Raw genomic sequence first — 12,770 nt, forward strand, 5'->3', positions numbered from 1 at the left:
ATATACTTTCATCTTAAAAATCCCAAGCGCTGTGGGTATATCTTCCTGCCAGGGAGTTTGTTGTGGTGAAGATCAGAAATTATAGTATTTGAAAGCTTCATTATTGAATAAATCTACACTTGCAATGGAATTCAAAAGGATGGTGAATTCCATTAAGAAAATGTTTAATTAGAGAATAATCTGTTGATTGTGTAAATAATCCGCTCATCTGACACAAAATTATAAGGGAGTATACGGAGAGAAAATTACACAGATTGCTCAGAGAAATCCACAGAGATATAAAATCAGGCTTTTACAAAAACAGTAGTAAAGATGAAGGTATGGATGTAGAAGTAAATAGTAAATAAGCCTCATGATTATGTTTACTTATGTCCTGTCGTGCATGTAGATAGAAGTTGAGAAGAAAAAAAAGAAGCAACTTTATACAATAATTAAATGTACGTATGGAATACTACAAAATTTATGTCCTTGTTCCAGAAAAGGTATTAGAAAAGGAAGTGGCTGAAGGCATGAATTGACAGTGACTTGTCCTGCAAGGAAGAGTCTTAGACTGGAGGAGAGGCAATATTAGTACAGTTCCTTGTGGATTGCATCTGTTACCCATCTCAGGTTCATGATGATATCACAGAATCATAGAATATCCCCAGTTGGAAGGGACCTACAAGGATCATCGAGTCCAACTACTGGCACCACACAGGTCTACCCAAAAATTCAGACTATATAACTAAGTGCACAGTCCAAACACTTCTTAAACTCCGACAGGCTTGGTGCCGTGACAACGTCCCTGGGGAGCCTGTTTCAGTGTGCAACCACCCTCTTGGTGAAGAACCTTTTTGTGATATCCAAATAGTGTGACTGTTCCAAAAACAGATTCTAACGAAAATTAAGTGGCAAAGTAGAGAGGGGTTGTGATGAGAGTCAGAATAATGTGCAAGAGGAATTGTTTTACTTTGGATACTGGACTGTTAGAATAGGATCAAGTATGATAACACCAAGTGAAAGGATTAAAAATAAGAGTTTCTGTTCATAGAACAGGAGCTCATCAATTTGAAGAGATATATGTGCAAAAAGTTTTGGAGCTATTACGTCCTCACAAAATGGTTGAGGACTGCTAAAAGTAATGGGACCATGAAAAAGACAAATTCAGTCCTAGGATGCATGAGAGAAAAGAAAGTACTTGCTTTGTAGAACATATTGATAATACCTTGCATGTTATGTATGCAATTCTGATTCCTGATGTTCTAAAAAGATTTAATCTGAAAGGGAGCTTGTCCAGGATGCAGAGAATTTGTAAGTCACTCATAGTGAAGTGCCTGTTCTATTTAGACTAGCATATAAGTCTGAGCAAGGATATGGCCGCTTTCTGTAGACATGTTCTGGGTACAGAATAAGACAGGAATTGCACTCTATAAACCGAGTTTATACTAGCACAAGAAAGCTCTAGTATAGATATGCTAAGTATGGATTTAGTTTGGAAATTAAAGACAGCCTTTAAGCATTAGAAGAATGAGTTTTGGAACAGCGTTCCAATAACGTGTTAAAGAAAAACACTGTTGTTGTTTTTTTAAGTGGAACTTAATTGGTTTATAAACAGGTTTCTGTGACATGGTTACCTGAAATGTCAGGGTGTAGATTGTGACTGAAGAAATCTTTTCTAAGCTATTTACTACCTAGCCGAGATTAGAACATGATGTTTTCATTAAACAAATGGTATTTAACCCTTCATGAAGAATACATTGTACACATTGTGAATAATATTTGCAATCTGTTTGCTTATTTGTATCAAACGCTACCTAGTCATTTTATTTCTAAAAGGATTATTTCTTTAGTCCTCAGTCCTTTGTCAGAAGCACTGCTGTCACATCATTGTTACATAGGAACTGGAATTGGCAATTTTGTGTTTGCTTTTTTCTTTCTCCTAAGAGCAGAACAGGTTAATATGCTTAGACTGGCATGCTTTCGCAGGTGAAATCTTAAAAATACTGACTTAAATAAGTCATATTAAGAAAAACTAACAATGATAAGAGCATCCAGTCTAAATTACATGTACAGTAAAACATACTTTTTGAGTGTTCCACATTTAGTGATCAAAAAGTCATTGTGCTAGTCCTTAACAGTGGAGTGAATTTCGTATTTCATGCTCTGAAAAAGAATTTTAGATAATTTACATGCCATTAAATATAATGGTATAGGTATTAGCTCTAATGATGCATGAGTTTTACTTCATGAGTAGTTTTTTTCTTTTCAACTTATGTAAGATACCCTTGAAACCAGGTCAGTAGGTAGTTGAGCCAAAAGTACACTTGCTTAACTTGCTTTGAAGTGAGTCTAGAATAATTTGAAACTGTACGTTGCCAAGGAAAAGGGTATAATGCTATTCTAGGCCCATAATTCTGACTGGCAACCAAAAACAAGTAAGCAGGAAGTCTCCACTCTATCACTAGATTTGGTATTGAAATCATGTTGGGAACAGTAAGTTCTTATTTAAATCATTGACATCCTTTCACTTAAAATGATGGTATTGAGTTATTCAAGTTTCTGATTTGTAAGTATCTTCTAAAGGAAGACATTATGGGGCGCAAGGTGAGGAAAGATAGTATTATTTTTTTTCATTCATTAATTGTTTTGCTGTAGCAAAAGAACTTTAATATGGATGCATATTATTTATTCTGATGGCAGAGCTACACCTCAATCTTTTTTTTTAAACCATTTTAATTAAGTTAGTGTTCTCTTTACTGTTTCCGTTAGTAATTTTGTAAACACTGCATTCTTTCGTTTGAAGTAGTGGTTTTTAATCAAACCTTTCATGCTAATTTGACTACAAAATGTTTTGTACGCTTACAATGAATTGTGGCTTACATGTGTAGTGTGAACAATTTGATTTTTAAGTCATTGAAGCAGACATTTACTTTTATGTAAATATTCTGTTTTCTTTTTAATGGAATCTAAATAAATTTGTGACACTAACCACTTTTTATGTGCTGTGCATTTGCCAGTAAATACAATTTAATTTGACTTCCTTTCTCACAATATTAGTTTACATTCAACTGATGCATTAAAGATTGTGTATTCCTAATGATTTATAATAGCAAGTACTTATCAAAACGTTTTTACTTCATTAAATAATGCATTTTATATTGAGTTTTTATAATAAAGCTACAGGGTGAAATCAGACCTGAGAAGTAGCTTACTACTAGGTGATACTTTACTTTCAATTTAACTTTAACTTTTTGTCACCCATTTTCTGGGTGATTGGAAGTATAGATGTAAGCATACACTTTTCCACTTAGAGCTTGAACTTCAGTCCATAGGAGTTTTATATTAATTGCGCTTGCAGGTAACTGATTTAACTTCAGGCTTGCTTTGCTTACAGCAACAATCCTCTGTGGTCTGAGTATGGCCTATACTCTCTATATATTCTTTTTATTCGTGCAGTGATCTAAAAGATTGTAGAGGAAGCCACTATTCCTAGAGGCAGTCCCACACTTTTGCCAAGTTAAAGCAAAATATGTAAGCTTTCTTAGAGATCTGTAGAAGATGATATCCTCCTAGCGTGGGAATCTGACCTTGCTTTCAAAAAAAAAAAATCTGTTCATAACTCATCTTGTCATAGATGCATTAAATGGAAAGGCATGAGAGAGGTACTACAAAGGTTTTCCATTTCATTAGTAGCATTCAGTTTTTAAATGATTTATCTTGTGTGCCATCTTACTAGTCTTAAGTGAAATTTTTGTGCCTCTTTCAAAATTATACAAACAAAAATCTTCCAGTAAAATAAATATATTTTTTTCAGCATTTTAAAATATTTTTTACCTTTGAATATTTCTATCTGGAAGCAAGTGCTCTGAGTATGGGTGAGTTTGAAAGTTAATGGGGAGTCTTTTCTCTAAACTTGAAATGGAGTTGAAACAAAAGAAAAATCTAAGTGAAAGGAAAAAGAAATTAAGGTGAAAGAAGGATTAAGCAGAATAATAATTTGGGAGAATGTGGGTGTGGATAACACCTCAGAAGAAATTGGGTAGACTTCCAGCTTTGAGAATTGGAAATAGAGGTTATTTTGGAAATTGATTATAAAAGGCATAAGGATGAAGAGGTGTGAGAAGCACTTTTGAAGATTTTGAACTTTTATCTATTAGAGCTTAAAGTTTGTTCTAGGTAAAATGAGGAAATTCTTGCAGTCGTTAAATGATGTTTGCCAAGTAGAAAATGATGAGGTGATTTTGCATTTTTTTTTAAATGAATGCAGTGCTTTTCAATGCGAGAAGGTATTACTTTTTAAGCGTTTTTGTACTTTTAATAATAATGCTTGTCAAACTGGGTTTGGTAGTTTTAATGCAGAACAAACCCATTTCTAAAAATTAGGTTTCTAAGCTCAAGCCTGATTTTCAGACCTGTGAGCGTAACAATGCCGCATAGGCTTTACTTGAAATCCCCCCTCTTTTTTACTTTTTAAATTTTCAGTGTTTCTTCGTATCTGTTTCAGCAAGTGCAGTGGAAGGGTAAAGAGGGAAGTTGTGTTGTCTTACAATTTTAAGCAAGAAATAAAATTTTGGCTTTAATTTTAGATGACCATTTCAGTGGTCACGAGAAATTTTAAAGGAAGATATATAATGGGTTGTTTGTGTAGAAACTATTGCTTACAGTCTTTGCAGTGCTTGCAGTTGCTTAATTGGTGTTACAACTGCTCCTAGGCCAATCTACATGCCAATATACTGTTAGAAATGGCAATAACTGTTTTGTTACAGGGTATTAGTCATGTTATAAGATAGTGGAGAAGAGAGTTCATAAAAGCTGAAAAAAAAAAAGAAAATGAATTTATAATTGAATAAAACTCTTTGTTGTTGATAAAGGAGAATACGAAGTTTACCATGGAATGATGTTTGATGTATTTTAAGGTGTGAAGCGACACTTTAACTGGTAAATATTTCTCTTACAAAAAGTCATGTTTCTTCTGGCCATTTCAAACCCAGAATTAATGGAATATTCTTTTTGTAGTTGTGCCCGAGCTCAGTGTATTTAGTGTGGAAAGTTAAAAATGTTTTCTTTTTCTGTTTGACAGAATGTAGTAACATTTTCAGTCATTATTCCTGATTGTTAATGACAATACACTTAGCTTAATTGCAGTCAAGTATATTTTTATATATCAGAATTATAATTTCTTTTTTTTTTTGTTCTTTTCACAGAGTATACTTCAAGAATGATACAATGTTAATGCTTTCTATGTACAGCTCTGTAAGGATCTTCTCTAAGGAGTTGCAATAAGACAAACACTGAGAATAATTTTTCTCCGGTACAATGTGGTGAAGCAGAGGAACTGAAATTGTGCACTTTTTTGTACAGGCTAAGGACTTAAAATGTTTGTTATTTTGTGAGCAGAAGCAGTTCTGGAGTGAATTGAACATCTGAAAATGCGGCCATGGACTGGTTCCTGGCGTTGGATTATGCTCATCCTCTTTGCTTGGGGAACTTTACTTTTTTATATTGGTGGACACTTGGTACGAGACAGTGAGCACCCAGATCATTCTAGTCGTGAATTATCCAAGATACTTGCTAAACTTGAACGTTTAAAGCAGCAAAATGAAGACTTAAGGAGGATGGCAGAATCTCTCAGGTAGGATCTGAAAATTGTTCAGAAAATGGTTGTATGAAATATCAAAAATTAAAGTTTTTTTTAAACTTCACATTTAGTATATTTTAAAGTATAAGTCAGTGTTTCAATCAGTGTTATAAATGAAAGTATGTTCCAAAATGTTTAAAGAAATTCAATAATGTTTTACATTTAATTTTGCTCTAAGATAGTCATTAATTAATGGTGTCCAAGTGCTGTTGCCACAATAACCAATAACTTCTGTAGGTGACTAACTTCTCACTGTCAACAAGTGCAAATGGTATGATATTTAAACCAATTAGAACAGCTAGCAACTTTTCTATGCTTCTACATGCAGTAACTGGAAGCATTTATTTTCAAAGTGGTGAGAATTTGTATAGTTTGTTGAAGTTATATGTGAACTTGTTCAAGATGAGCTGCTAAGTTTGCTCCTTGCCAAGCTGCTAAACTTGCAGCAATACTTGTGGAATAGTATGATCATTTCCCTTTTTATAATTATTTGTTGTATTATGGATTGATACAATTACAGTTTAAAGTGTTCTTTCACCTTTTCAGACAACTCTTTACATAGACTTCTGATATCTCTATATTACTTTCTCAAATACTTGTAAGAGAGAGCTTCTTAGGCAGGATGTGATGCCACAGTCAGATTGTGTATAGGTATGTGGATATCACCACACACAACCTAAACGTCCTGCAAGTGCAGAGGCTTCATGTGCTGTTGTAAGAAAATAGAGGAGCAAAACTCTATACAATATTGTAGGGAATGGAAGGATGGTATATTATATTTTTTATTCTTTTTAATCTCAAAGTGAGCTGAATTCATTTACATTCTCTACCACAATCGCATACAGGCACCAGGACATGTGTAGAAGTGGTCTGACCAGAATAACCTGGGCAGACAAGGTAGACGCAGGGCTTTGGCTATTGAATCCTCATCACGTCTCCTGAGTTATTCTTGGTTGGCAGTGAGAAACTAATTTTGGACTTGCCTTTTAATACCTTTCAGGGGCAGATACCATTTTGGAGCTTCTACCTCACTATTTGGCTTTCCATTTTTTTACTTCTCTTCGTTTGAATGAAATCACACATGAACTCCGTAGCAGTTAAATGAATACCTTTCCTTTTAACCCAATTCCTTTTAACTCTATTCTGATATTTCTTCTTGTGCATCCTCTCTTTCATGCATTTCCAGGGCTAGGATCTGCTAGGCTGTGAATTGACTTCCCTGTCTTACTGAAATATCTTACAGTTGTATTGTGTTCCTGGTTTCTGGAATGTGCTGTAGATACAGCTGCATGCTGACAAGACTTCTTAGTTTAGGCTCTGTGTTTTGAAAAATGTTTTGGATGTATTAGCCCTGAAGACGTACCTCAGCATTCATGCAGTGCGGCACAGAGGTGCACTAATGCTGCTGACCTAAGCAAAGGTGATTTTCACCTAGAGTAATATGGCTGTGAATACCTGAGTGGGCTGTAGTTGACTAAACGCAATTAATTAATAGATGGTAACAACTACAGTGGCCTAAAGTTAAATATTTTTACTGATGAAATGGTGTAATATAGAGTACGTTGCTGTAAAGAAACATAAGCAAGATTCTGTATCTGAATGCTTACAGCAGCTTTAAATTCATTCAGTATTACACAACAGTAGGCCACCTTAGGGTTTCTTGTCTAAGAGGGGAAATATTTGGCCCTGAATGTAAGATTTCCATTCTTATGCTTTCAGCTTCCCACCTTTGGCTGACTTGAATGAGTGGTATTGCACAGTCATTGAAATATGACCATTTCAAATTACACAGTGGCTAGAAAAGAGTAAGTGTTCTTGATTTTACAGATGACAGGGTACTCTTTTCCTTTTAAGGAGGAGGCAGTTGATTCTGTGATGCAGACAAAATAAAGTATATTTTAGGCAGTGACGATTTTCTTAAACACCTTTCTCTTTTTCCTTTATTTTTATACATTCAGAAAAATACTGTATTTTCAGTGCCAGTTTTTATATAGTAGTTTATATCGTTGATAATTTGCCATGATTTATATAAATAAAACCATTAGTTATTTCTAATCTAAGCATGTTAGAACAGAACATTCCTTCTCTATACTTCAGATAATTACTGCAATTTTCTCGAATTAAAGTAGGTGATCCAAAACTGTCTTAACTGGACTCAGTACAGCTTCTGTGTGAATATGTTGCTGAAAGACATTTCTGAAACCTTTCTTCCTAGTGGTTCAATGTAACCAGAGGAAAACTTGAAACTCTTGCACAAGAAAACCTGAAATGACTTTCAAGACCTATTTGAATAGCAGTACGCCTACATGTTCAGTAGTCAGTGCTGGCTAGAAATGAGCCATCATGGGACTGGAAGGCATAGTTTTTTAAAGGAGGTGATCTGAGATTGGTGACATACTAGACTCTGAGGGGAATAATATATCACAACGTAAAGCCTTTTCATTATTTCTGTTGTGCAACATCCACAATGTTGTTTCTGTAGAAACTTCACAAATAGGTTTGAGATATGTTTCTTGGTCATCCTTCCACATTATTAAATCAAAAAAGTGATAAAGGATTTCCGTTCCTCCTTTCTATGTTTGCCAAATAGAACAGGCAGTGTTAAAAATAACTATTGGATTTAAAATAGCCCATTTATAGTTTTAAATATGACTATTTACAATGAGGCAGTAGCCAACAGACTGTGGTTTCAGTATGTGTCCTGTAAGAGATTACTGCTGCTGTGAATATGTATTAAAAAAAAAACAACAAAAATTAGAATTAGAGAAGATAACTGTTACTCTAGATATAGAGTATATTATAACGTACAACAGAGTTAAGCTAACTCATGAATTTAAACATATTTGAACAGTAATTCTAGGTTAAAGTCACTAGGAATTTAAACACAAGAGTACCTAGCTGGAGCACTCTTTTATTGCTGCAGCAATAAACAGGAATCTGACTAGCTTTATTAGTAAACATATTTTGACATAATTAGATAAAACTTGTGGGTGGAAAAGAAGCCCCAAGTAAACTTATTTCAGTGGACAAAGAGGCTTTGTGAATGGCAGAAAATTACCATCATATGTAGCTGTGCCATTAATAATAGATACCTAGGGCAGGGGGCAATGGACAGAAAGCAAATATGATTACAAAAACTGTATAGTTTAATAAAATTAGAAGCCATTGAAACAATTTCCATTTGGAAGTTAGAGAAAAAATGGTATTTGATCTTTAGTTACATGGAGACCTTAGTTATATGGTAAAATACATTTCAATATAGCACATTTCAGTTGCCCATCATTTCCCGTTATCATTGATTCCTGTGGCTTCTCTGACTTCATACTCCCATGATAAAAGAGCACAGTCCCCTGAGATGGTAGAAAGTAAGAGCTGGGGCGTGCATGGATGACATCTGGTCATCCATGCAGGCCAGCACATGGCAACAAGAAGTGATCTTTCCACTGTGAGATTTGAATGCTCTTTTGCTGCCAATTTATGTAGCAGCCCTTCATCTCCAAAACCAAGAAATCAGACCCTGTGAAACATACCTTATATGCATGCAAAATCAACCATTTAAAAGTTGAGACATGCTGTATCCATGACAAAACTTTACAAAACCTTGCTTAGCCCTCTTTTGTTTTATAACGCTTAAAAACACGTTAGATCTTGTAACTTTTCCCTGGTTGCTTTTCTCCTGTGCAGGATGCGTAGCATGTAGAATTAGGGCTTAGGTCAGTGAGAAGTCTGTATTGTTTTGTTTTGTTTTGTTTTCCTAACATTTGTATGTTTGATTTCATGGTACCTTGCAATAGTGCAAGTTGGAGCAGTCCTATCTTTGAAAATTGCTTGATTTTAAGATATCCCTTTATTAATTAAGTGCTCTTTTGTATTGCACCTCTGATGACTTCAGGCATCATCTCCTTTTTATAGTGCATTTGGAAAGCCTTAGGTGAGAAGTTAATGTAGTTTTTTCTTTTGTTAATATGCTGCTCTTTAAAAACTTGTGAACTATAAAGAGTCACAGAAATATACCAGTGATGCAGAAGATACATGAAATTAAAGGTGTTTTGTATTGCCTGGATTTTAGAAGTTACGTGCACGATTATTGTGGCATAATGAGATTTGGAGAATTACCATAATCCTTACACGTTTATAAACAATATTGGTGTGAGCACATCTGGGTTAATTTTAGAAGTAGCCTACATCTCATTAGTGCAAAATAGTAATAACATGGAGTTCTTTTATAAATTTTACTATTCTATTTCTAGTAGAATTGAAAGAGCCTTTCAAGAACAGTTACTATAGATGTCATAGGTCTTGCAGCAAAAAGGGAAACCTTTACTACAAATTTTGTTTTTACTTAAAAGAGACTTGCTAGGGAGTAATAATCAAAGCAAGGTATTGCATAATGTTGTTTCATTATCATCCTGCACTGTAGTTTTACCTGAAGTTCAAATTTACTAGTAGGATTATGATAAGACTGCTGAAGACTGTTGCTGTTGCGTCTAGATGATACAAGGCTTGTACGAGGAGGAGAACTTAAAATGATTACTTTTGTGATATCAGATATTCTTAAATGGAAGCTGGAAAAGTTGTGTGTATGCTTTCATCTATCCCCTAGACTTCCTTTTTACAATAGATTAATGGTTCATAATATTCACATACTCCTTTGTATGTTGCTGGAAGACATTCATGTTTTTATCTTACATTGTTTGTTAGTCGTATCCTCTCCTGGCAGATATGCCTGGCAGTGTAGGAAACAGCAATTTCAGAGTTCTCTTCAGGGAAACAGAGAATCTTGTTAAATGTATTCTTACTGTGTTCATATTACTCATATGTCACATTCCATTTATATTTAAGGATATATATTTACTCCCTTGAGTCTATTAAATATTAAATTTTGTGGAAAATGCAATTGTTTTAATAAGTACAATAACCTATTTCTTATCTGAATAGGAGCAAATGTTACAAAGCGGAACGGGAGTGAAAAAGGGCAAAATGTAGTTACAAAAACACAGCAAAAAACAAGTACTGGTATTTCTAGACACTGTTTTCATATTTTGGAGTATAGCTTCAGAGCAAAGAACTAAAATATATTGATTTTGAAAGAGCAGTATGACTGCTTTAATGTAGTTGGAGCTGAGGCTGGGACAGAATCCAACCTCAGGATCAATTAATCATGTGCAAATCTATTAAAGCTCTTCTGTCAGTCACTCTGAGCAATTTTGGGCCCAGTAAGCCTGTAGAACCTGGTAAGCATTGAAAGGTACTTGGATACAAGAATATGTTTAGTTTGATAAAATTTAAAATATTATTTTAAAATATTTTCTATTAGGTGTATTTAAGTGTCTCATGTTCAAAGCTGAGGTCAGCTCACAGAGCCAAGGGGTGAGGGAGAAAATAATTGACTTATGTGGTATGCATCTCTGGTCTTTTTTTTTTTTTTTTTTTTGTGCAATTCTGAACTAAGGGAAGGAACACATCTTCAGGGGATATAAATCAGCACTGATCAGAGCTATGCTGATTTAAATTGACTAGGGAGCCTGTTCACTCTTTATTTGCAGGTAACCTTGAATATTTCCTTTCAGTTTTATTTACTGGGGATGTTTTTATCTTAGAAGGGTGAAGTGACAGCTTAAATTCCCTTTGTTTGTTTGTGTGTGTTAGTAGTCATTAATAATCAAACATCATTTTCTTCTTGTAGAAAGAAGAAATGCCAAATATAATGTAGATTTAGTTATTTATAAGCCTTCCAGTGCTACACAAAGAACTCAGAAAGATATAAATAAAAGAATGAGAAAATGTGTGAGCTTTTGAAATCTTATATTTTTCCTTTTGCTGGTAAATTAATGTAAACTTTTAAATACATAAGAAATAGAAAAAGATTAACATATTTTTGTAATTTTTGGATAAAATTTGTTTACAAGCATTTTAGAAAATATGGCAGTTAAATTGGAAGTCACTACGTTACATTGCTGAGTGCTTCTTTTTGCTTTCAGAGATTCAGATTAGAGATGCTACTTTACCATTGTCCCTCTGTTACGTAAGGTGATGAGAAAATGGCCTCAGTGATATGGATAGTGTACACAGATTTCTTTTTTCTGTCTTGGAGTGCAGCTGGATTACTAAACAAGGGCAAAGCAGAAACTGTTTATCTGTATAACATAATTCCTCTGATATTGAAAGCTATACAGTAATATTTTTATTTGCTATGAGTTTATTATGGAAAAGATCATTTGTATTTACTTCAAAATGGTTGGAAGTGGTATGCAAAAATCACAACGTGTAAGTACTGAGAAAAATAATTCAAACAAATCTGCTATTTGATGTACTATCATGGCTGCCCATGTGAGTGGATTATAAATCTATTTATTTTGTATTTATAACTTAATTTACAATGTTATTTTAGCAATAAATGAAAGGTATGTGCTAGATGCTTCCTGACATGTTCTTTTATTGTTGGTATGAATAATCATAATTTAGATTAACTCACTTGAAACTCAAATCTCAAATGTTAAGGAGAAAGTCAGTTGTCAGGGCTGATTTTGGTATGGGAACTTATGCATGTGTTTTTCAACAGGAGTTCTTATGAATAAGTATATGTTATTCATAGGACTGTCTGCTGTGGAAGTTATCTACATAGATGCCATGAGTATAGATAAGGATTGCAATTCAAACACTTTTCCCTCAAATGTTGCCTTATCTCCAACTCAGTAGATGTACTTGTAGAGGGCAGTAACAAGAAAGCTGTGCTGGTTGCAGAGAAGAACCTTTTCCTTAATTTTGAGACTGGATGAAAGTGAGGAAGACAGCAATTCCAAGTCTGATGAGGTAACAGATTAAGAGATGAAACTTCAAAAAAACGTTATTTTAGTTTTATCTTAAAATGATGTGATTTTTAAAAATCCAAACAACTAGCTTAGGAGAATCCCTCCCTACTGCCATCTTAGCTCTTTTTATCTGACAACATAAGTATTGTAAACATTTTTATTGCAGTATGCCAAAGCAAGTTGAAATTTAAATGGCATATAATTTTCTTCTTTAAAATTTGAATTATATCAGATGACCACAGTTATTGTGCTTCATTCATATTATCCATCCTTCTGTAGGACCTAATTGCTACTTTAGCAGACTGACTTTATGTTCAGAGGGTTTATGGGCTGTCTGAAGA

The 12,770-nt window shown here is 34.1% G+C and overlaps 1 protein-coding gene across 6 annotated transcripts in view; it reads left to right on the top strand.

The window, feature by feature from the left end:
- The window catches only part of FUT8 (fucosyltransferase 8), a 179,237-nt gene that overhangs the window by 84,680 nt on the left and 81,787 nt on the right, over positions 1-12,770 (top strand). For 4 of the 6 annotated variants that reach the window (XR_013951407.1, XM_080592536.1, XM_080592538.1 and 1 more), the window contains one exon: positions 5,184-5,611. Coding sequence is in view for 5 of the 6 variants with exons in the window: in XM_080592536.1 (XP_080448662.1) it covers positions 5,409-5,611 (203 nt within the window). In the remaining variant the exon portion in view is untranslated. Of the gene's footprint in view, positions 1-5,183; positions 5,612-12,313; positions 12,431-12,770 lie in introns of those variants that run through there. The other 2 variants (XM_080592539.1, XM_080592540.1) reach the window with 2 other exon arrangements.

This window comes from Anser brachyrhynchus, assembly GCF_964034855.1.
Source record: "Anser brachyrhynchus genome assembly, chromosome: 5".
In the NCBI taxonomy this organism is placed as follows: Eukaryota; Metazoa; Chordata; class Aves; order Anseriformes; family Anatidae; genus Anser; species Anser brachyrhynchus.